The sequence below is a fragment of the Somniosus microcephalus genome, chromosome 26, assembly GCF_052327205.1.
Source record: "Somniosus microcephalus isolate GS21.2 chromosome 26, FLI_Smic_1.0, whole genome shotgun sequence".
NCBI lineage: Eukaryota > Metazoa > Chordata > Chondrichthyes > Squaliformes > Somniosidae > Somniosus > Somniosus microcephalus.
Genome location: NC_141012.1, coordinates 8,795,590 through 8,820,729, shown reverse-complemented (window position 1 = coordinate 8,820,729; position 25,140 = coordinate 8,795,590). Strand labels below are relative to the sequence as shown.

At 44.5% G+C, this 25,140-nt stretch overlaps 1 protein-coding gene across 1 annotated transcript in view; it reads right to left on the bottom strand.

The window, feature by feature from the left end:
* zbtb16a (zinc finger and BTB domain containing 16a) overlaps window positions 1-25,140 on the bottom strand; it is a 226,134-nt gene that overhangs the window by 66,767 nt on the left and 134,227 nt on the right. Inside the window, exon 4 of the mRNA XM_085967786.1 lies at window positions 16,591-16,677. Coding sequence (XP_085823912.1) covers window positions 16,591-16,677 — 87 coding nt within the window. The remainder of the gene's footprint in view (window positions 1-16,590; window positions 16,678-25,140) is intronic.

Here is a 25,140-nt window from a genome sequence, read left to right as displayed (position 1 = left end):
AGCGAAGAAAATCGGGGATGAGCAAGGGGCCTGAATTGGAGGAGTGAAGAGATCTCAGAGGGTTGTAGGGCTGGAGGAGATTAGAGATTGGGAGGTTATTTCCTTTTTCTACATGAGCTTTGTGAAAGCAGAGTCTAAAAACAGTATTTCTAGGTCATACGCAAGGACACAACAGTATATATAAAAATATGGTCTTGGACTATTAGGAGTTATAGAACAACAAAAATATCCCGGATTGTTTGGTTTGTTAATTAATATATGGGACCGAGCCAGTTAGATCAGGATAGTCCCAGGTTTGTGTTCTGATGTATGGTGATGATCTCAGCCAGTCTGATGGTGCTACAATGTTCTCTGGTGCCTCCGGGTAGAGAGAGAAAATAGCCAGGGTTACCGTTCACGATTGCTATTCATTGACTCCGACTGGGAAGTGTGTGTACCCAGATTGGGTCAGGCTTGGATGTGATGTCCTCCACAGCCTAATGGCCACTTGGTCAAGGGGTCAGAGTACAGCAGATGCCCATGGAACTAAAGCCCCGCAGAAGTCAATGCCTTCAAAAGGAGGGAGAGAAAATAGAACTGCCCTAAAAGTTACGAAAACAATTATTCATATTATCTGCACTGCTTTGTTAACATAATCCACTTTGATCGATGGGAGCTTGACTGGGATCAACAAATGAAGTTTATAGCAACAAGCAATTCATATTGTTAAGAGTGCCCAGTCAGGAATGAACCATGAAGTATCACTCTAGCAGCATACTGTTACTCTCTTATGGGAACCTAGGAACAGGAAGAGGCCATTCAGCCCCTCGAGCCTGCTCCACCATTCAATGAGATCATGGCTGATCTGTGACCTAACTCCATATACCCGCCTTTGCCCCATATCACTTAATACCTTTGGTTATCAAAAAGCTATCAATCTCAACTTTAAAATTAACAACTGGCCTAGCATCAATTGCAGTTTGTGGAAGAGGGTTCCAAACTTCTACCACCCTTCGTGTGTAGAAGCGTTTCCCAACTTCACTCCTGAAAGGTCTGGCTCTAATTTTTTAGACTATGCCCCCCTAGTCCTAGACACCCCAACCAGCGGAAATGGTTTCTCTCTAGCTACACCTCATCAGTTCCCCTTACGAATGCGAGCTATTTGCTTCTGAAAGTCTCTCTCAAAGACGACTTTGTATTGCAAGACATATTTGTATTTTTTTTTTTGGTTCCAGCAGATTGTGTTAGGTTGGGAAATCAGTCAACAACTATTTTGTTGGACCAAGAACTCTTCTGCTGCTGGCCAATTCAGGGCAATGTGAGTCTTCCTGGGCCAACTGGCTCCATTGGTTTTTAGCTCATCGACTCAGGCACTGAAGCAAACCAATATCTACTCAAACATCAGAAATAACCATTACTGTAATTATTGACCCTGAAACTACTGAATTAAATGCATAAAACACAACTGGACATAAAAATAAAAACATTTTACCTATACTTGCTCAGTCATCCTTTATTCCATCGTATTCACTCTTTATTTTTGCCCTTTGTCCTTTATTTTATACTTTGGTTTTACTCTTCCTACCTACTTAACCCTTTTTTTGCTATTCAACCTTCCACTTGCCTTTCCCTTTCTCCCTCCCTGTGCTCACGATCATTCTGAAAAATTGGAGCATTATTGTCTTTTAAGGCAGTATCTGCGAAGTTAATCTGGCAAATGATCAGAGTGATGTCGGAGAAGGCGCTGGATTAAAATTGACTCAAATCCACATTGTTCATAAACCAACTCGATTTTGAGCTAGTAAATTTTCCAGTTCAGAAACAATCGTCACCAGTTATTATGCCTCCCCTTAGATCCTATGCCTGGTTATATTGTTCTTACTTTGCATTGATTCTAAGGACGTTCAGCTCGCGTGGAGAAAACTAAAAATGGCAAACCCAACAATATACAAAAGTACCACCGTTGCTAAGGTACAAAAGTAATCTGTGCTTTCAGTGTTTACAAAGATAATGATCCTGCACCTGCAGGGTACAGTCCGTCTTGAGGTCGATTGACCAACATTAGAGAAGGAGGACAACAGTATTTAGTTATCTCGTTAAAGGGATAACATTATTGATGACTGTATGTATATTGGAACAAAAGCTCATTACATGAAGATATTCATTACACCTCAGCATCTGGCCCAGTCCGTTAACACTGTCGCCAGGCAGCTTTTAACGGGACTGTTTCTTTCCGTTTTGAGGATCCTGAATCTTGGACAGAGGTCACATTTTTGAAGACGTAAAGAAGTTTACCCAGTAGCTCAGTTGGCTATGGTCCTGTCCAATGTGGAATTGAGATGTAAAATGAATGGATTTGATTCCTGGTTGGTGCTGGTTACATAATTAGAGTCAGGGCAGTGATTGGGTCAGTCCAATGGGGACCAGTGCCCTTGGGCTAGAGAGTGGAAGCACTGAATTGGAACGATTCATCTAAAATGTGGAATATTAAGAGTTGCTGATTGAAAGTACTTACAGATCTAACCTCTTCATCACTCATGCTTTTATACAATACCTGTCTGCTCCAGTGGGCAAAAGAATTACTTTGTTTAATCTTTGCAAGATTACGAAGCAAAAACCCTTTTTTTCTTTCGTAAGCTTATGACCCCCCAGAATATCCAACAGGCCATTTTCAAAATCTACCTCGTTCCATTTTATGCTGTAATGGAGCTTGTTTGATCTCCAATAATAGCAAAACACTGAAACTCCCATTTAAATGAATTAAACGTTACATTTACCGTCCTAACTCCCATTAAACATAAATGGTAGTAATCATTTGATTAGCTGTAACTATCTGTGAATACATTAGTGTTTGATAGTCCTGACCTTTACTATCAAAGAAATATGTCATAATTAAAATCACTTTAATGATTTGAGCCAGATCCCAAGGGACCTGCACTAATTATTATTCTAATTTGCCGTAGTAATTCTCGTTTTATTGATCTCGTCTCCACAGCCACCATTTTGGAATCAAGTTTTTGGAAACACAACCATAAGAAGAAAATTCCCAAATTCTTCTTTTCCTGTCAACAACTCATCTCAATAATTCATCCAAGACTTGATTACTGCACTCCTTTCTGGGGAGGCTCGTTTACGTAGAATTTACGGCCCAGAAACAGGCCAGTCGGTCCAACTGGTCCATGCCGGTGTTTATGCTCCACACGAGCCTCCTCCCGCCCCTCTTCATCTCACCCGATCAGCAAATCTTTCTATTCCTTTCCCCCTCATGTGTTTATCTAGCTTCCCCTTAAATGCATCTATACTATTCGCTTCAACCACTCCCTGTGGTAGCGAGTTCCACATTCTCACCACTCTCTGGGTGAAAAAGTTTCTCCTGAATTCCTTATTGGGTTTATTAGTCACTACAGGAAACTCTTGTTTAAACGGCACCTAAATATCCGGAATTCTCTATTAACCGGCAAAATTCATACTCCAAAAACAACACCTCAATAACCGGAAATGTTGCCAAGTCAGAGTCTCCCGCGGTGGCCGAGTTAGTCAGTGGGGGGTAGTTCTCCAAATTGCCATTACTTGGCTTCTTGGTGCCGTCGGAAGTCGGAAGACCTCAATACCCCTGTAACAGGAGTCGGACTCTCCTGCGCTGCCGGTAGTCTCTTCTGATCCGCCATTTTTCTGTTTACTGTATAAATTTTGTTTTACTGTTAAGTAATTAAAGAATTATGGATTACCCTCCACTGGCAGTACTGTACTTAATCAAGCATCTTCCACCATCCATTTAACACAACATTCTGTAGGTGAGTACCCAATTACTGTATTTAGGACTGAAATGAGGAGGAATTTCTTCACCCAGAGAGTGGTGAACCTGTGGAATTCTCTGCCACAGAGGGTGGTGGAGGCCAGTTCATTAAATATATTCAAGAAAGAGTTGGATATATTTCTTAAGGCTAAAGGGATCAAGGGATATGGGGAGAAGGCAGGGACAGGGTACTGAATTTGGATGATCAGCCATGATCTCATTGAATGGCGGAGCAGGCTCGAAGGGCCAAATGGCCTACTCCTGCTCCTATCTTCTATGTTTCTATGTATTTCTTGATTTTTTTATTTTTGTTCGTTAAAAATAGCCTCGGTAGATAACCCTCTCCGTCATCCGGAATTTTTGATCAACCGGCACCATCCCGGTCCCGTCGGTGCCGGATACCAAAGAGTTTCCTGTACCTTCTGTTTATGGCCCCTAGTTCTGGTCTCCTCCACAAGTGGAAACATCTTCTCCACATCCAACTCATCAAATCCCTTCACAATCTTAAAGATCTTGATCAGTCATCCTTCGACCTTCTCTTTTCTAGAAAACAGAGCCCCAGCCTGTTCAGTCTTTCCTGATGGTTATAACTTCTCAGTTCTGAGATCACCCTCGTAAATCTTTTTTGCACCTTCTCCAGTGCCTCCATATCCTCTCTGGTGCTTCTATATCTTAAACTTCTCTTCTTAGCCCTGCTCTCATGCTCCTGGACAGGAAAGAAGAAAATCGTGGTCATCGTTTGGGTTCGCGCCTCTCACCTCCAACCCCTCCATTATCTTTCTTGCTTTTCTCTATTGTATTGATAATACTATATTCATTGAACATCACTAATCACTCAGCAGTTGAATACACTGTCTGGTGCAAGACTTACCAAAACAGCTCAATTTCCAGTCTGTGCTGAGTCAGGGCAACTGTTGGGGCGTTACCATTGGCCAAAGTGCCTCAAGGCTACAAAGGGAAACATCACCGAGGGTCGATGACTCCCGATCGCCATTCAGCAACCCCTGCTGGAACGTGTGGGTCACAGGTGAGGACAGGAGCGGCGTGGCGGTGATGCACCACACCAGGGTAGCCTCCTGACACTCACCACCCCGCTTCATGAAAACTACCACTTGGGTGAAGTACCCAAAAGGCGTTATGCACGGGACTGTATCTCAATGCGAGTCAGCATCTTCCGGAATTGATGGGAGAAAATGAGGGAGATGGGTTGAAATAAAAAAGATGTGAATGCAGGAAAACAAAAACAATGACATTTACTGTTACACCAGGAATTTTTTTCTTTTAAAAAGAAAGACTTATATTTCTATAGCACCTTTCACGACCACCGGAAGTCCCAAAGTGCTTTACAGCCAATGAAGTACTTTTTGAAGTGTGGTCACTGTTGTAATGTAGGAAACACGGCAGCCAATTTGTGCACAGCAAGCTCCCACAAACAACAATGTGATAATGACCAGATAATCTGTTTTAGTGATGTTGGTTGAGGGATAAATATTGGCCAGAACACCAAGGAGAACTCCCCATCTCTTCTTTGAAATAGAGCCGTGGAATGTTTTATGTCCACCCGAGAGAATAAGACGGGCCGCAGTTTAATGTCTCATCCAAAAGACGGCACCTCCGACTGTGCAGCACTCCCTCAGTACTGTCCCTCCGGCAGTGCGGCGCTCCCTCAGCACTGCACTGGAATTTCAGCCTGGATTTTTGTGCTCGAGTCTCTGGAGTGGGACTCGTACCCCAACCTTCTGACTCAGAGGCGAGGGTGCTGCCCACTGAACCACGACTGACAGTTTAAAAGAAGAAAAAAGGTTTGTGTGTTGTTGCCCAAACTGGAGAAATATCTGATAATGGTCTTTCTCCCAAGAATCCAAAGCAATCTAGTCAACACCAATCTGTGTCAGCGAGTAATATTTTGTGGATTAGGTTCTGTCAATTACAATTCCGGGGCAAGAGCCATTTCTGAGCTTTTCTCCATTAGAAGGTGGCCGATTATTTCCATTAAAACATTTCTTTTTCTGCTCAGCACCTTGCCCTTGCTGTCATTTTGCAACGTGTAGCCATTAAAAAGTGTCAAAATATAACATGCCATCAACATTGCCCAGTGATCTGCAGCTATCAACGCGAGGCGTCTGCCGCTGTATAAAACATCAGTGCTGATGAGCACATGGCAGCAAATTACCTGGAACCTTGTCAATTAAATTCCACTCAATGCGAAAGAACACAGAAAATATCCTGGTTTTTTTTAAAAAGCCAAGGGGGAAACTGACCCTCTCTTCCATCAGCATTTTTGCAGGAAATTTGCAACATCCTCTTTGCTCATCTTACAAGAGACATCTGACAATCAAATTTAGCCGACGTCCTTTAACAGAGGCCTGTAATTTGCAAGTGCGGTGGTTCCCCCAATTGCTCATCTGTGAGAGTGAGACAGCAACGAGGGTTCCTGATCATCCATCCACAGGGATGGTATCTGGCGACATGCCAGGAGCAGAAGATTTTTTTTTATTTTTTATAAACCACCTGACATGAATCTGGTCATTCGTGTGGAAATGACTTCTGTAATAATACTGGGCGGCCTGCTGGTGGCGCTGTCCAGGGAGAGTATAAATACTTGGGCATGGGCCCAGCTTGTACAGGACATTCTTAACAGGAACTAGTGAAGGACACAACTAGACCTCCATGTTGTGAAACAGTTGATTAAAGCTTTGTTTAACGCTTAGACCAAGTGCCTAGTAGTTTTCTTACGTCACCACCGTCAGAAAATTCTACTTCAGACAGTCGGGAGAAAACCAGCAGGATGTGCGAGCCTCAACAGCGAGTGCCTGTAGGCTGTTGAACAATGACGGGCATCACAGTGACAGTTGCAGGTACAGGTACCCGTGGCTGATTTCACCCCCTCCCTAAACCAGTGGACGACTGTAGTTGTGACGTAGCTGAGATCAGATCAGAGACTAAACCTGGGACCACCCTGTCTCAGAACAACATGGGGGAGGGGTGGGGGCATATTTTCAAACTGAGCCATCAGGGCGCTTTCAAAGTAGAGTTTCTAAATCTCCAAATTGACACCAAAGTTTATTCACACTGCTCAAATTTTTTTTTTTTTTTTTTTTTTTTTTTTTTTTTTTTTAAATTCATTCCTGGGATATGGGAGTCACTAAGCAAGGCCAGCATTTATTGCCCATCCCTAATTGCCCTTGAGAAGGTGATGGTGAGCCGCCTTCTTGAGCTGCCGCAGTCCGTGTGGTGAAGGTACTCCCACAGTGCTGTTAGGGAGTGTTCCAGGATTCAGACCCAGCGACGATGAAGGAACAGTGCTATATTTCCAAATCAGGATGGTCTGTGACTTGGGCGCATCACCTGCAAGTTCCCCCTCCATGTGCCTGCTTCCCTTGTCCTTCTAGGTGGAACAGGTCATGGGTTTGGGAGGTGCTGTCGAAGAAGCCTTGGCGAGTTGCTGCAGTGCATCTTGCAGACGATGCACACTGCAGCCACGGTGCGCCGGTGGTGGAGGCAGTGAATGTTTAAGCTGATGGATGGCGCATATGAATTCAGAATAAGTCTATGAGGTCATTCCCAACACCTCCCATTTACTACCACCTAATATTTAACAAAAGGTGTAATTTTCCAATTAGTAAATAAAAATTACTACTTGATATTTATACTAAATAAAAAGCGTTATTACACCACTGCAATTAATCAGAGGTTTTAAGGCTAGGAATAAAATTATAACCAGTCCATAAATAATTAGGAACACTTCCTAATTTACAGCTGTTATCTGGTGGCATTGCTTTATTTACAATAACTTGTATTTATGCAGCACCTTTAACGTAGGAAAACATCCCAAGACGCTTCACAGGACAGAAATCTGATACCAAGCCAGAGAGAGATATTAAAACCAAAACTTGGTCAAAGAGGTAGGCTTTAAGGAGGAGAGAGGGGGGAAAGAGAGGTGGAGAAGTTTATGAAGGGAATTGCAGAGCTTAGGACCTAGGCTTCCCCAACAACTTGCTGCCCGTATCTTATTCCACACCCAGTCACATGTAGACTTGCCGCGCTGGAATTACAAACAGAGGGGCTGCAGTTACAGTGCGACAAGATTGAACACAGGCAGTTCTCCATTCTAAATGCGGACATGGCAATTTATAACTGGAAAAAGATGACAGGAAGTAGGCACAGATGCAAGATGTTGAGCATAATTCTATTGTTCATATCTGAGCAGGATAATGCCTCGAGGCAGAAATTAACAGAACTTGTAGTGAATGTGGGTCGTGTTATGTTTGACATTACAGTGAAGCTCTGCCAGTCGGCAGCTCTTTCCCAATAAAATGCCTGGCACAATCACAGAAACATTATACAAACCCCCTTTGATATTTGAAAGGCCAATGCTAGGACATTCTGTATTCATCTGCAACCAAATACTGAAGTAGCAGAAGTACATTATGTCCATGCAGAGCTCAGTCCCAGAGGGACAAAACATTAAATTAGCATTTTCATTTGGGGGTTTTTTTAACACCAAAAAAAACATGTAAAAAAAAGAGAACAGTAACACTACACCAGCAAGTTTTAGAGGCCCTGCTTAACGTTGCAAGAATGGAGCATTTGCTAACTCTAATTAATGTACTTCATTAGGATTAATTGCAGCTCAAAACAGCTCAAGCTCTTCGGCTTTCTAACCATTTGAGGGCATGGCTGCAAAGGGACATCGCCTGCGGTCATCAACAGAAACACAAATGCTCCAATGAGAGATAAAAAGGTAGGCGCCAGATCAGCGAAAATTGCTACTACATCAACTCTCGCTCCGACACCAACATTTGCAGCATATTTTAGCGAGATCGAACTGTGCAGCATTCCACATAGTGTACATTTTGCCCTATAAACATGCCAACGATGACACACAGCGAGGATGAGCGTGAGGCATTGGAATGCATCGCTTGAACTCTACGTGGCAGCGACGTACATCAAGCAGGGGTTCAGCTGACATTATAGCCCACCTTGCGGAGAGTGCAGCAGCCATCACTGCTGTCTGGACCCTCCATAGGTTGTGGCCTCCACATGTCCCCTTATATGGTTGTTGGGTTTTTTTTTTAAAAAGAAAAAATTAAGCTAGGATGCGGGCATCACTGGCATTTATTACCCATCTCTAGTTGCCCGGAGAACGTAAGAATTAGGAGCAGGAGTCAGCCATTTGGGCCCTTCGAGCCTGCTCTGCCATTCAATGAGATCATGGCTGATCTTCTACCTCATCGCCACTTTCCTGCACTATCCCCATATCCCTTGATTCCTTTAATATTCAAAAATCTAATCGCTCTCTGTCTTGAATATACTCAATGAGAAGGTGGTACGGCAGTTTGATATGATTGTGTGGATGGCTAGGCCACTTCAAGAGGGCAGTTAAGAGTCAACCACATTGGTGTGGGACTACATGGAAATTACAGCACAGAAACAGGCCATTCGGCCCAACTGGTCCATGCGGTGTTTTATGCTCCACACAAGCCTCCTCCCACCCCTCTTCATCTCACTCCATCAGCATATTCTTCTATTCCTTTTTCTCTCATGCACATATCTAGCTTCCCTGTAAATGCATCTCTGCTATTCTCCTCAACCACTCCCTGTGGTAGCAATTTCCACATTCTAAGCACTCTCTGGGTGAAGAAGTTTCTCCTGAATTCCTTAATGCATTTCCTACATTACAGCAGTGACTACACTTCAAAAAGTACTGCATTGGCTGCAAAGCATTTTGGGATGTCCAGTGGTCATGAAAGGTGCTATATTAATGCAAGTCTTTCTTTTCTATCTTGTATTAGTGTCGATCTTATATTTATGACCCCTAGTTTTGGCCTCCCCCACAAGTGGAGTGGAATCACAAACAGACCAGACCAGGTAAGGACAACAGGTTTCCTTCTCTCAAGGACATTAGTGAACCAGTTGGATTTTTACGACCATCTGGCAGTTTCATAGTCACTTTTACTGATGCCAGCTTTTTAGTTCCAGATCTGGTTTAATTCAAATTTTCATTGCACATGAGCATTGACATGAATCAACTGAGCGGCCTGCGGGTGGCGCTGTCCAGGGAGAGTATAAATACTTGGGCACGGGCCCAGCTTGTGCAGGACATTAACAGGAACGGGTAAAGGACACAACTAGACCACCAAGTTGTAAAACAGTTGATTAAAGCTTTGTTTAACGCTTAGACCAAGTGCCTAGTAGTTTTCTTACGTCAGGCATCACAGTAACTCAATGGAGTTAACATTTGTGCTAAAACTTTCGATGAAATCTAGCTCTAAAGTTGTCTGGGGTTTGCTATACTTGAATCAATATTACAACCCTGCACAAAAGACCGTTATTTTTGAAGACTACAGCAAAAGGAAGCAGGAACGAGAACAAGCCAGTGAACTTACACTGGGTCCAAATAGACCGGCAGCTCACTGGTGCCTCACCCATGTCGGCCGTGGCTCGCAGTTAAGCTTCAAGTCAGGTGGTCATGGGCTCAAATCGCACTCCAGGGACTTGGGCACACAATCTAGGCTGGTAGTCTAGTGCTCGTGCAGAGGGAGTGCTGCACTGTCAGAGGTGCCGTCTTTTGGATGAGATGTTAAACCGAGGCACTCGTCTGCTCTCTCAGGCGGACGCTAAATATCCCACGGCCACTATTTCGAAGACAAGCGGGCGAGTTCTCCCTGGTGTCCTGACCAATGTCACTAAAACAGATTAGCTGGTCATTATGATATTGCTGTTTGTGGGAGTTGGCTGTGCACAAATTGGTTACTGTGTTTCCTACATTACAATGGTGACTACATTTAAAAAAGTACTTAATTGGTTAGGCCACAGCTGGTGTACTGCGTCCAGTTCTGGTCACCACTTTAGGAAGGATGTGAAGGCCCTTGAGAGGGTGCAGAGGAGATTTACCAGAATGGTTCCGGGGATGGGGGATCTTAGCTACAAGGACAGGTTGGAGAAGCTGGATTTGTTTTCATTAGAGCAAAGGAGGTTGAGGGGTGATTTGATAGAGGTGTACAAGATTATGACGGGTTTGGATAGGCTAGACGGGGAAAGGCTGTTCCCACTAGTTGATGGTACAAGGACTAGGGGACACAGATTTAAGATTTTGGGCAAGAGATACAGGGGGTATGTGAGGAAAAACTTTTTTACGCAGCGAGTGGCGAGGACCTGGAATTCGCTGCCGACGGAAGTGGTGGAAGCGGAGACACTCAAGGTTTTCAAGGGGAGACTGGATAGACACTTGAGGGAAATAAACTTACAGACTACGGGGATAGAGCGGGGGAATGGGACTGACTGGATTGCTCTACAGAGAGCCGGCACGGACTCGATGGGCCGAACGGCCTCCTTCTATGCCACTATGACTCTAATTGGCCGTAAAGCATTTTGGGATGTCCTGAGGATATGAAAGGTGCTATATAAATGTAAACCTTTCTTTCACCCAAATGCTTATTCTTAATATGCAAGACTATAGATTCTGGAATGGGGAATCATAATCTGATCCCATGCTCACTCAATGTCCAGACACCTGCACTTCACAGCTGGAGTTTCTGTATAGTAATCAGAAGCAGATACCCTGGTTGATTCCACCCCCCCCCCCCGCCGCCCTTTAGCCCAGTGATGCCCAGGCTAATTGCAGCACTTCCATCACTACCACAACCAACTTTGCCCACATTAGGGGCCAAAATCAGGGCCCTTCCTGATCTGGCAGCTCAGTACTGCTCCCAGCTGCATATTTACCCACTCTCAGCTATCTGGGGAGCTCCTAAAACCACTTTCTGTTCCTAGTTGGGGCTCTAATGGAGAAATGCAAAGAGCTATCTCTCCCTTGTGTTGATGTAGCTGTCCTCTTAACAGTCATGAGTGAAAGATGTTCTGGGATTTTCTTGCCTAGTTGAAATAGCTGCTGTGAAGTTCGGCAATACCATTGCCAGTGTTGTCATCTCATCTTCCAGGACCAAGAGTTGAAGATGACAGCAACACAACACAGATCAGTCTTGAGTTGGGAGGGGGCCCGGAGTTCCTCTCTAGTTGCAGTAGTGGAATAATTTTGGAAAAGTTGTTGACTCATAGTGGCCCAGGGATAGCAACTGGCCAGTCAGTCAAAGGGTTTAAAATGAAAGCGGAGAATTCTCCATCATCGAAATACTCGCAAGAGTTGAGGAGAGAGAAAAAAAGGTCGAGTGGAATTTATTTATTTTTTGCCAGCTTTGCTACGACTCTCAAATTACGCAAATCGTGACAGAACATTTATAAATAAGCTGAGGATATCACAACTATTAGTAACCTAACCAGTATTTGGAATTACAGCAGCTCTAACGGGCCACACATTTATGTGCTTTTGAAAACACTCCCGACACTGTCACATTATGGTGGTGAATTCAATCAGTTACTCTCTTTAGCAGCAATGGAATCTTCTCCATTGGTGGCCATGTGTGGACTGTTGAAAGTGCATCAATATCTCTTCAAAACTACCATGGTCCCAGCAAATTATTCCTTAAGTTTACGATTTTAGTATATTTTGTTTTCATCAAGGTGAGGGCCGTCAGGGGAATAACTTCAAAGTTGGGGTATCCATTGATGGCATCAAGCAATTCTATATCAAGTATAGCACAGCCAAAGCTCTCCTAAGGTGTCAACCATGGCTAGTCAATAGCACTGGGAGTCGGAAGGTTGTGGGTTCGAGTCCCACTCCAGACACTAGAGCACATAATCTAGGCCGACACTCCCAGTGCAGTACTGAGGGGAGTGCTGCACTGTCAGAGGTGCCGTCTTTCAGAGGAGACGTTAAACCGAGACCCTGCCTGCTCTCTCAGGTGGACGTAAAAGATCCCATGACACTATTCCGAAGTGGAGCAGGGGAGTTCTCCCCAGTGTCCTGGCCATCATTTATCCCTCAACCAAAATCACTTAAAAAAGATTACCTGGTCATCATCATATTGCAGTTTGTGGGAGCTTGCTGTGCGCAAATTGGCTGCTGCATTTCCTACATTACAACAGTGACTACACATCAACAGTGTTTAATTGGCTGTAAAGGGGCTTCTGGATGTCCTGAGGTAGTGAAAGGTGCTATAGAAATGCAAACTCTCATTTATAGCGTTGGAAACTAAATCACACTATTCACGGCAAGGTAGAAATCGGTGGCTTTTGCTGCTGGAAGCTATGGGCCTTGGCCATCGGGGAGGCACATCTCAACATTGCAGGACATCAGAAGTGGAATCACTTTTAGCCTTTTCTCATACAGTTAGCAATGGGCAACAGAATCGCACCAACAACAGCCCAAGAACAGGTCATTTGCCTAGGCTTTGATTGGGTGACTATTGGAAATAGTGAACTGAATTCTGCTGTTCCACCTGCTCCCCTTGAGAAATTCTCAGCTAACTATATGACTAAAGCCAAGTGTCGTTTTTTTATATTACAATGCAGCAATCAAGGAATCAAAACTGATACTGGTCAAGAAGACTATTTATGGGTTAGTACAGTGGTTACTATATATACACGGACACTCATCAGGGGCTGATGAAGAATAGAGAACGTCATGGAAGAACTTCTACACCACACTGCTCACGGCAATAAGGTGGGAAACCCAGATCATCACTTAGTTTCTGGAGGGAATGATTATCATTCAGATCAATGAAAATCATTCCCCACCGTACTGGAATGCTGTTTTGGAAGAAATTCCGTTAATTTTTTTTTCCACTTTCCCACCTACCCACCCCGCTCCTCCACCAACGTTCTCCTCTTTCCCCCCCACCCCCCCCCCCCCCGCCCCGCCCAATCCTGAAGCTACTGATGCCCCCCCGGGTACAGCACCATTAGGAACATGAGAATTGCCAAACAAAGTAAAGACCAAGGCCCATCTTGTTCATCTCCGACCAGCCTGGCAGTCAGAAGATGCAACAATAATGGAGTTGTTGACCAATCACAGCGATCAATCTCTATCAGAGTCTACAACAGACCCAGACACGAGGCAAGGAAAACCCCCAGTGGTGGAGAGCTTTGAGAACCACAGGTCCACAGTCACCCGTTCCTCCCCAGCAAGTCACACTCACCACACGTCATGTTACTCATATACTGGATCCCAACATGTTATTTTTTGAAAGAAATCTGTCTAATTTGCATTTGAATGAACCAACACTAACTGCTTCCATTATGTCCCAAGGGAGCCTGTTCCATAGATTGACCACTCACTCAGTGAAATATTGTTTCCGCAGATTAGTTTTGAATTTACCCCCCACCCCCACCCCCCACAGCGCAGGCCGTGTCCTCTGGATCTACTGTTCTGGACATGATAAAATAACGACACAGAGGAGGGACAGAACCTTGGGCCCTCTGGTCTGTACAACACAACCTACAGGGCTATTGAATCCAAACCTGGTCGCACCTCACCATTATCCCATCTTCTCTCTTACTCATCACCAACAATTCTCAATTAAAATAAGAAAATGCCGCCAGAAACGCAGACTAAGATCCATCGTACTGAACTATATCCTTTAGAAGAGAATTCTTTCATGAACTCAGTAGTTTTGAACATTGCTTTGGTGTGCCTGGTCCAGCAATGCCTCGATTTTAAAATTCTCATCATAGTTTTCAAATCCTTCCATAGCCTCTCCCTTCTTCCCATCCCTGTACCCTCCTCCAGCCCTACCCTCCGAGATCTCTGCACTTCTTCAATTCTGGCCCCTTGCACATCCACAATTTTCATCGCTTGCCACTGGTGACCGTGCTTTCAGCTGCCTGGGCCCTAAGCTCTGGAATTCCCTCCCTACCTCTCTCTCCTCCTTTAAGACGCTCCTTAAAACCTACCTCTGACCAAACTTTTGTGTCACTGGTCCCAATATCCCCTTATGTGGCTCGGTGTCAAATTCTGTTTTGGTAACGCTCCTCTGAAGCGCCTTGGGACGTTCTATGACGTCAATAGGCGCTATATAAATACAAGTTGTTGGTGTAATACGGTGATTATATACAATAGAAATGTGACCACACAAACAAAAAGCAAACAGAGAGACACCTCAGTGACCGGTGGTAGGCAGAGTTGGCAGTAGCTAAACGATATGTCACTCACTGTTTGTTGACTATGTTTGCGAGTCTGTTCATGAACTTGACACTGCAGCGCCAATGTAACTGCTGGTTCACGATGACCTGCACAACCTATTTCTGTTCCACGATATGCTGGGGAGGGGAGGGGGGCTTCCAGAATGTTGATGCACAAGTGACATTTCTAACACTGGCCCATCAGTTGGAAGCCCATGGGCTTTCTTTTTGAAGAGAGAGAGAGTCACTCGCACAAGGACGATAGTCGCCTTTTTCCAGAGTAGGGTAGAGGAGTTAACGTCACAAAAAGAGCTGTGATCTTTGCAAACTCATTTTGCAACATCAACCCCTCTAACCTACACTCCTGGCCAATATAAATAGGTTCTTGGCAGTCAAAACAAGCCATTTGTAACTCAATATTTTTAAGGAGGGGGTGGGGGGGCCTGTCCAAAAGAATATTTTCAGTAAACCAAAAGTAGGCTTACATTCTTTTGTCATTGTATTTTTTCTTGAATCAGGCAAGTTAAGAAAATATTTGCTATTGGCATTTCCAAAATTATTATACGGACAAGTATAGCAACTACATCGGCTATTCTTAAACCTTTGGGTAGTTTGCAATATTTCTCGCTGTGTAAAAAAAAATCCTCATCTCGCCTCTGGTTCTTATGCCAATTACTGTACCTTCAATCTGTGTCCTCTGGTTACCGACCCTCCTGCCAGGGAAACAGTATCTCCTTATTTACTCTATCAAAACCCCTCATGATTTTGAACACAGTTATTAAATCTCCCCTTGACCATTTATTGTAATCATGCTTAATGACTTATAAAACACTGAAATTATTCAGTATTAGATCTTCACTGTGTGGTTTTACAGGATTTGATGCTATGGAATATCTTGGACAACACATCACTTCATTCACAGTATTTGAAAATACAAATATCTTCAATTTGACTGATGAACATAAGGTGCATTCAAAACCCGATACAGGACAGGTAGGAACAACCAATGATGTCGTTAAACGGTATTTAACAATGTATAAAATTCCAGTAGAAATCTGCTGCTCCATCTACTCTTAAAACTAGAAATTCAAATATTGAAAATCAAAATGAACTGGAAAACAGCCCAGCCCCTCAAACAATACTTGGAGCTGCGATCTAATAGCATTAATGGACTCGCACTGTACAGAGAAACAATGTCTTCACCAACCATTCTCAGTTAAAATAATAAAACGCCACCAGAAACTCATTCTCAATGCAGCATGGACCAATATTCAACATACTGAAATATATCCTTTAGAAGAGAATTGCTTCATGAAGTCAGTACGTTTGAACATTGTTTTGGTATACCTGGTCGGGAAACATCTCACTTTTAAAATTCTCATCCTTGTATTTAAATCCCCCCATGGCCTCGTCCCCTCCCCATCTCTGTAACCTCCTCCAGCCTTACAACCCTCCGAGCTCTCTGCACACCTAAAATTCTGGCCTCTTGCGCATCCCCGATTTTCATCGCTCCACCATTGGCGGCCGTGCCTTCAACTGCCTGGGCCCTAAGCGCTGGAATTCCCTCCCTAAACCTCTCCACCTCTCTCTCTCCCCTCCTTTAAGATGCCACTTAAAACCTAGGTCTGTCCTACTATCTCCTGAGGTAGCTCGGTCCTGCAGAATGGCCTGCTCAGCTTCAACTCAAGACTAGCACCGCCCTTGGACTATTATTCCTCAAATAAAACTTGAGCTCGTCGAAGAGGAGCAAAGCAGAAACTCCTTCAAAGGTAAAGTTGTTAAAAAAAAAGTACCGGTGTGGGTCTGACGGTGGCTTTCCAGGGCATCATCTTTAGAGAACTGTGCTCCACACTGATCACAAACAAAGGCCTTTGCACCTGCTGGAAAAGGAAAGAAACGAAAAACAGTTTAGGGCAGGAAGTTTGTGTAAAATAACAAATGCAACTGGGTCTCTCTGTGCCCGTATGTCAATGAAAAAGGAGAACAATCTTGGAAAAGTATTCACAAGTAGCAATTTGCCAACTGCAAGGCAGAGAGGTCATGTTACATTTGCCAGGAGCCTTCAACAATATGTACCCAAACATCAAAAAAGTGTTAACACAATGTTCCACAGCGTATTTCCATTTCCTAAACTGCACACCCTCGTGTTCTCTCTGTCAAATTGTTCAGCTGGCGTCAAATTTGACAGTGGTTTTTACGCGATGGGTTGATGTCTGCTGGGCGCTTGATCATGACTGCCTAAACTCATTTCACATTCGAATCCCTCAACAGCTGGGTGAGAGACAGAGGGAGTGTGTGGGGGGGGGGGGGGGTGGGGAGGGAGGGAATAAAGCAGAGGGGATAAAACTTTCACCTGATCTACATATGTTGGACATGAGCTCAGGCCAGAGAGAGACAAAGCTACTGCCTCGACCCCGTAAGAAAGAACTTGCATTTATATAACATCTGGCATGACCTCAGGATGTCCCAAAGCGCTTTACAGCCACTGAAGTCCTTTTTGTAAATGTAGTCACTGTTGTAATGTAGGAAACGCGGCAGCCAATTTGCACACAGCAAACTCCCACAAACATCAATCAATGATAAAAACAACTGTTTTTAGGTGTTGGTTGAGGAATAAATATTGGTCAGGACACCGGGGAGAACTTTCCATGCTCTTCTAAATAGTGCTGTGGGATCTTTTACGTCCACCAGAGGGGGCAGACGGGGTCTCGGTTTAGCGTCTCACCCGAAAGATGGCACCTCCGACAGTGCAGCACTGGAGTGTCAGCCAAGAGTATTGTGCTCAAGTCTCTGGAGTGGGACTTGAACCCATGACCTTTTGGCTCAAAGGCGAGCTCAGCCACAGCTCACACCTGGTCGCTGACATCCAATCACTAGTTAGAGGAGGCAGAAAATGAATCCCAGGGCCTTATTTCTTTTAAAACCACAATTATACTGAAAATGCATCTCAGATATTCTTAAAATGTGCCTGGACATGGCTATATATTGGATAAAAGGCAAAAGTCAAAGCAGTACATCACTCACTGGACCAGAATGCGTAAAGTCAATGCTGTGAACATCAATATATTTAAAATCATTGGGTTACATGTGAATTTCTACCTTGGTGTCATTTTACAGACCAATGCTTGAACCTTTCAGATCAGTTTATATAGGTTTCAACATTTTAGTAAGCGTCACTTTTTAAAAAGAAATTGAGACCCACGGGTGAAGGGTAAAGCAATGGAGGTCAGCGCCAAGGATGGAAAGGCTTGAAGTTGGGGTAAATCAAGTCATAGTTTACACACATTACAATGACTGCCCTCCAAATTTAATTCATGCCATGAAATGCTTTGGAGGTATACTCAACAATGTCTTAAGGGGCAAGTATTCCTTTCTTTTCAGAATTAGGTGCAACAATACAAATCTTTGGCCTCAAGACCCTGAATATTGGGCCTTGCCACAGATCAGTGAGGAGAAACTCATGCTCGCTATTCCCCCAACTAGCAAGTTCCCAATCCCTACCTGGTTGTCAGACGGTATAGTCAGGTAGGAGGGCAAACCACTTGAATGGGTGGGGTGGGGGGCGGTAGAAACTTAGCAGGAGTCAACCAAGCGACAAGTCAATGCGTTGGAACACAAGAATGGTCTATTTTCCTTTGATTGCTTGTGTGCATGAGCCAGTGCGAATATTTTTAATATAAATGGGGAAACTTTACCCTACTTTACCTTTGAAAAGGTCAGAGTGCAAAACCAGGGGCCATAAATACAAGATAGTCACTAATAAAGCCAATGGGGAAATTCAGGAGAAACTTCTTCACCCAGAGAGTGGTGAGAATGTGGAACTCGTTACCACAGGGAGTAGGTGAGCGAATAGCAAAGATGCATTTAAGGGGAAGCTAGATGGGGACATGAAAGAGAAAGGAATAGAAGGATAAGCCGATAAGGCGAGATGAAGTAAATTAAGAGGGGGCTCGTGTGGAGCATAAACGTTGGCTCTGACCATTTGGGCCGGATGGCCCGTTTCTGTAACAACAACAGAAGACGCTGGAAAAACTCAGCAGGCCAGGCAACATCCGTAGAGAGAGAAATAGAGTCAACGTTTCAGGTCGAAACCCTTCTTCAGAACTGAAACGTCGACTCTATTTCTCTCCCCACGGATGTTGCCTGGCCTGCTGAGTTTTTCCAGCGTCTTCTGTTGTTATTTCGGATTTCCAGCATCCGCAGTATTTTGCTATCGTGGCCAGCATTTTGCTTTCGTGCTGTACATTCCATGCAATTCGACGTAAGCCCTTCATTCACAGACAGGAAACATCAGCAGAGGCCCTAGTAGGTCAACGGTTAACCCTCTTCACTAACAGAAGAACAGCATCATCAGCCAAGACCTAGTAACAGGTCAACTGCCCGCCCTCTTGGGACAAGGCCTAAAATAGAATGAATTGACTCGAAAATCACTCAAAATAAATGCCTGATCTCTCTTCAGGTGAAAAGCAAAAAAGTTAACAGTGAATACAGAATGAAAATTTAAGCGCTACACAATTCTACGATCCACATTGGCAAGTGTTAAAATTGAAAGGTGTGGTGTCTGTAGACGAGATTATCAAAAGAATTCTAATGTGAATAAGGCTTTGTTTCTGAACCTGACTGTGGCTATATTGAGCAAAACAGGAAACTGCTTATCTGATCAGCGAGCCAAACCTCTCGGTGAAAAGTACTAGAGTTGCAGTTTGATAGAAAATAGTCACCAGAAATAACTAAATGAGACCGTATCAAAAAAACAAAACAAAATCTGTCATAAAATGTCTGCGTGTTTCAAGTGCATTTTATACAAGAATGTTTAAGAACAGGAAGTTCATTTGGCCCAATGACCCTTTCCCTTCATCAGAGATTAAACCCACCCACCCACCATTTTGGTATTGTACTAATATTAAAACAGAAAAATAAAGCTGCACTGCTTTCTCCTCGCCTTCGTAAGTAAATGTACCACCCAATCTGTACTGGCGTCAGCCGTGGCTCAGGTGGTAGCATTCTCGCCTCTGCATCAGAAGGCTGTGGGCTCTCCAGGGACTTGAGCACAAAATCTAGGCCGACACTCCAGTGCAGTGCCGAGGGAACAGAGATGGAAGGTTAAACCGAGGTGGACGCAAAAAGATCCTATTGCACTATTTCGAAGAAGAACAGGTGGTGGGGAGGGGGAGGGGAGTTCTCCCCGGTGTCTTGGCCAATATTTATCCCTCAACAAACAGCAATAAAAACCAGATTATCTGGTCATTATCTAAATGCCGTTTGTGGGATCTTCCTGTGTGCAAATTGGCTGCCGCGTTTCCTACAACAGTGACTACGCTTCAACAAGTACTTCATTGGCTGTAAAGCGCTTTGGGACTTCCGGTGGTCGTGAAAGGCGCTATAGAAATGCAAGTTCTTTATTGCTTTCTTTTACTGGGTCAGTTGATCTCCGCTGGGCTACAATAAGCCTTCATGTCCCGAGGCCTTTTGGGGGGGGGGGGGGGGGGGGGTACAATAAAACAACCAAGGCTCTTGCTCCCATCACCGTTCAGCAACAGCTGCTGCAGAGTCAAAATGACCCGTGCTGGCTGATTCAGTCAGGGATTCAATGAATCACAATCCCAACAGTTACCTAGTTCACAAACAGCAAAGGAGAATGGTGGAGGGGTGGGGGGGGGGGGGGGGTTGGTGAAGAGAGACGAGGGGTCCAACCATTTGCATTTCTCCCTCCCCCTCAAACAGTACAAATGTTGTATTAAGTGGCCGATCGATTTATTGGAAATTACATCAGGCAGGCACGATAGCATGTGGATCATTAAAGGATGGTGACTTTAATTCTTTTGCCAAATTGAATACATTTATTTAATGATGATAACTCAGTTACGGCACAACATGCCTTGTATATTATAGTTCCCTGGACTAAAAAGGTAGAGGGTAGACAATGCTATTGCTGGTGGCCCTCAACCTGTGCCATTTATTGTCTGATTTTCAATCTCTACCTCTTTTTCCATTTCTTAGCCATCCAAAGAACAGGTCCTGTAGAATTGCAACCACCTCGAAAAAAAAACATATTCCGTTGATGGCCATCCTACTCATGTGCTCAGCTTCGAGTCTTTTGTAGAATCACAGAATGACAGCACAGAAGGAGGCCATTCGGCCCATCGTGCCTCTGCCAGCTCTTTGTAATAGCTATCCAATTAATCCCACACCCCTGCTCTTTCCCGATAGTCCTGCGAATGTTTCCCTTTCAAGTATTTATCCAATTCCCATTTGAAAGTTACTATTGAATCTGCTTCCACCGCCCTTTCAGGTAGTGCATTCCAGATCAAAACTCGCTGCGTAAAAAAGTTTCTCCACATCTCGCCTCTGGTTCTTTTGCCGATTATCTGAAATCAGTCTCATCTGGTTACTGACCCTTCCGGCAGTGGAAACAGCTTCTCCTTATTTACTCTCCCAAAACCCTAGATGATTTTGAGCACCTCTATTAAATCTCCCCTTAAACTTTCTTGCTTCTTTCTTGACTCATCAATCCTGCTACAGTTATTGCTCGTCCAAGAATTCAAAGTTCTCGGACGGTGCCTCCCAAGCTCCATATACACATTCTTCTCGTCACGGTGTTAAAATCAAGCTACATCATTCAGTCTCCTATTCAAAATTCTGGATTTTCTCACCTCCCCTAGTCTTCCCTTCCTCTTGAAACTTTCAGGTTTCTAAAGCCCAAGCTCAGCATTGCCCATTAAATACACCTGGCGATATCTTATAACCTCGTCTACTCGTTTCAGTCTTGGTGGTGTCCTACACTATGGGTCTTAGTCCTTCACATAGGGCTCTCTTGGAAGAAAGATCTAGAGGCACTGGAGAAGATGCAGAACCGAGAGGTTATATCAATTAGGAAAAATTGAACTGGGTTTTTTCTCTAGACCAAAACGAGGGGCCATAAATAGAAGACAGTCACTAATAAATCAAATAAGGAATTCAAGAGGAACTCCTTTACCCAGAGAGTGGAATTCGCTACCACATGGAGTGGTTGAGGCGACGAGTATAGTTGCATTTAAGGGGAAGCTAGATAAGCACAAGGGAGAAAGGAATAGAAGGATTTGTTGATGGGGTTTAGATGATGTCGGGTGGAGCATTAACACTGGCATGGACCAGTTGGGCCGAATGGCCCGTTTCTGTGCTGTACATTCTATGTAATCTTACCCACAGCCTCTTCTCCAAATGACAAGAGTGTGTGACTTGACCAAATGAGGCAACAGACACTCAAGAGACCCTTTGCTGAAAGAAGTTCTGCTTCGGAAGGAAAGCGGTCGATCCAGTCATCAGCTTGGATTCGTGTTTAGTTGTTTTTCTCAATGTTTTGGCAGTCTGCAGATAATCTAAAACAGCCTGAACACATTTCTGAACCCATGCCCTGGCTAACACAGATCCAATTAATTTTATTTAGACGCTTAGATGAAAATATAAGAAAATTTCCAGTCGACTTTGCACTGGGAGTGGGCACGCCAGTTTGGAACCTATTCGTGTGGAGAAGGCCAAACTTGGGAATTTGGCAAGGGTTCTGAGGCAAAGAAGAGTGAGGGGAAGGAGACTGGAGTGCAAAAACCATTCCGACATGGTTCACACACAAAGTGTGTTACAAAAAATTAATTTCACCAGTCCCAATCCGTTTTGGTTTTTAAACAAATGGGCCACACAACACAAAATAGCCCCCCAATTTGTCATTAAACTGGCAATCTCATTTGGAGAGACGACAGGGTGGCTGATGTGGGACATATCTCGCTGTTGTAGCAAAGAGTGCTTTACTAAGGTTCGGGTCGAGATGTATTGCTACTGTAGAGTAGAGAGAGCTTTACTTTACACCTTAGGAAAACGATGCCCGCGGTAGGAATGCTTGATGCAACGTATAAAATTCTGACCGGGCTAGACAGACTGGATGCAGGGAGGATGTTTCCCCTGGCTGGGGGGTCTAGAACAAGGGGTCACAGTCTCAGGATACAGGGTAAGACATTTAGGACTGATGAGGAGAAACCTCTTCACTCAGAGAGTGGTGAACCTGTGGAATTCTCTACCACAGAAGGCTGTGGAGGCCAAGTCACTGAATATATTTAAGAAGGAGATAAATAGATTTCTAGACACAAAAGACATCAAGGGGTATGGGGAGAGAGTGGGAATATGGTATTGAGATAGAGGATCAGCCATGATCACATTGAATGGCGGAGCAGGCTCGAAGGGCCGAATGGCCTACTCCTGCTCCTATTTATCTATGTCTATGTTTCTATGCTAGCATTAGGTGTCTGAAATGGAAAAGTGTTCCACACCCCAGCACTTGAATCCCTCACCTCAATAATCACAGCAATGCCCCCAAGTTGAGAGACATCAATTAGCTGCATTCTGAGCACCACCTTCCCCCCCCCCCCCCCCACCATGGCACCTTCATTCAACCATCTGTGGTCTGTATCAATGCTGCCCATCAGCATGGCGTCTGGATTCTGCTCCCTGTGACTGTGGGCAGAACTCCAGAAGAGTATGTGAATGAGACACTTCCAGGGTTCAACCCTAGTCTTGGAATTCATCTTTCAGAAGGTATTTATCAGGTTAAACCCAGAAATCAGAAGGCTTACGAATAATATAGTAGCAAAATACTGCGGGTGCTGGAAATCTGAAATAACAGAAAATGCTGGAAGCACTCAGCAGGTCAGGCAGCATCCTTGGAGAGAGAGAATCAGAGGCAACGTTTCAGGTCTGTGACCCTTTATCAGAACTGGAAAAGGTTAGAGATGTAACAGGTTTTAAGCAAGTGCAGAGGCAGGGGGAGGGGGAGGGGGAGGGGAGGAAGAAGCTGAAGGAACATTCTGTGCTAGGGTAGGAGAGATTAAATGTTGCAAATGGGGATGGCAGAATCATCAACAGCCACCTGAAAAATAGGGGCAGAGGTTATGGTCTGAAATTGTTGAACTCGATGTTGAGTCCAGAAGGCTGTAAAGTGCCTAATCGAAAGATGAGGTGCTGTTCCTCGAGCTTCCGCTGAGCTTCATTGGAACAGTGTAAGAGGCCGAGGTCAGAGTGGGAGTGGAGCGGAGAATTAACGTGACAGGTGACCGGAAGCTCGGGGTCACCCTTACGGACTGAACGGAGGTGTTCCGCAAAGCGGTCGCCCAATCTGATTAGCAGAATACCAAGAGTCTTCAGGCATGTGAAATGCAAATAACAAAATCAACGATTATGAGGTTTTATTCACCAAGAGATGATGATGGAATAGAAAAAGCAACACATTATGGAGTCTCGATGTCTCGCACAAGGCTTTTGACCGCCTGAAAAATCAGGGAGTACGGTTAATGGCAGTTCCACCAAAATGGATGTTGGCGCATTGCAAACTGAGGAAAGACCAGATGATTGAAGTGAAGACAAAGAATAGGATTGTCCATCACTGAGCGGCATCAGTTTGGCAAGGTGGCATACAGAATCTATCAGGGTTTAATGGCCCCTTCAGAGTACAGCACACGCACTAATGGTTGGGCCCGACCTAATCGGCACCCCTCTGTCTCTCGCTCTCAGACAGGGCCGTATTACTGCCTACAGAGGAGAAAAGGAAAAGACTTGCATTTATATAGCGCCTTTCACGACTTCAGGATGTCCCAAAGCGCTTTACAGCCAACGAAGGGCTTTTTGAAGTGTAGTCACTGTTGTAATGTAGGAAACGCGGCAGCCAATTTGCGCACAGCAAGCTCCCACAAACACCATGTGATAATGACCAGATAATCTGTTTTTAGTGATGTTGATTGACGGATAAATATTGGCCCCAGGACACCAGGGAGAACTCCCCCTGCTCTTCGAAATAGTGCCATAGGATCTTTTACTAAGCTACTTCCAAAGGTACACACACTTCTCTCCAAGAATGGAGAGTGTTGAAAATAAAGGTTTCAATGTTTGACACCACATTAACAGGAACTTTACATGAACATTGCATAAAGCACCCAGTGCCTACCCTTGTGTGTTGTTAGTTGGTATGATTGCACTAGGATGAGGGCGAGTGTGAGGGGTGGCTAGTGAGATGGGGATGTGATAATATAGAGAGAGAGCAGACGGGGCCTCGGTTTAACATCTCATCCAAAAGACGGCACCTCCGACAGTGCGGCGCTCCCTCAGTACTGCGCTGGGAGTGTCAGCCTGGATTTTGTGCTCGAGTCTCTGGAGTGGGACTTAAACCCACAACCTTCTGACTCAGGTGAGGGTGCTCCCCACTGAGCCATGGCTGCCACAGTGAGGCAGAGAATCACTTTGAGAGATGGTTTTCCTGGACTCCTTTAGAGGTGGCAGCATTGCTGCCAGCAACAGATACTTTCCTGGCCAAAGGCAGACAC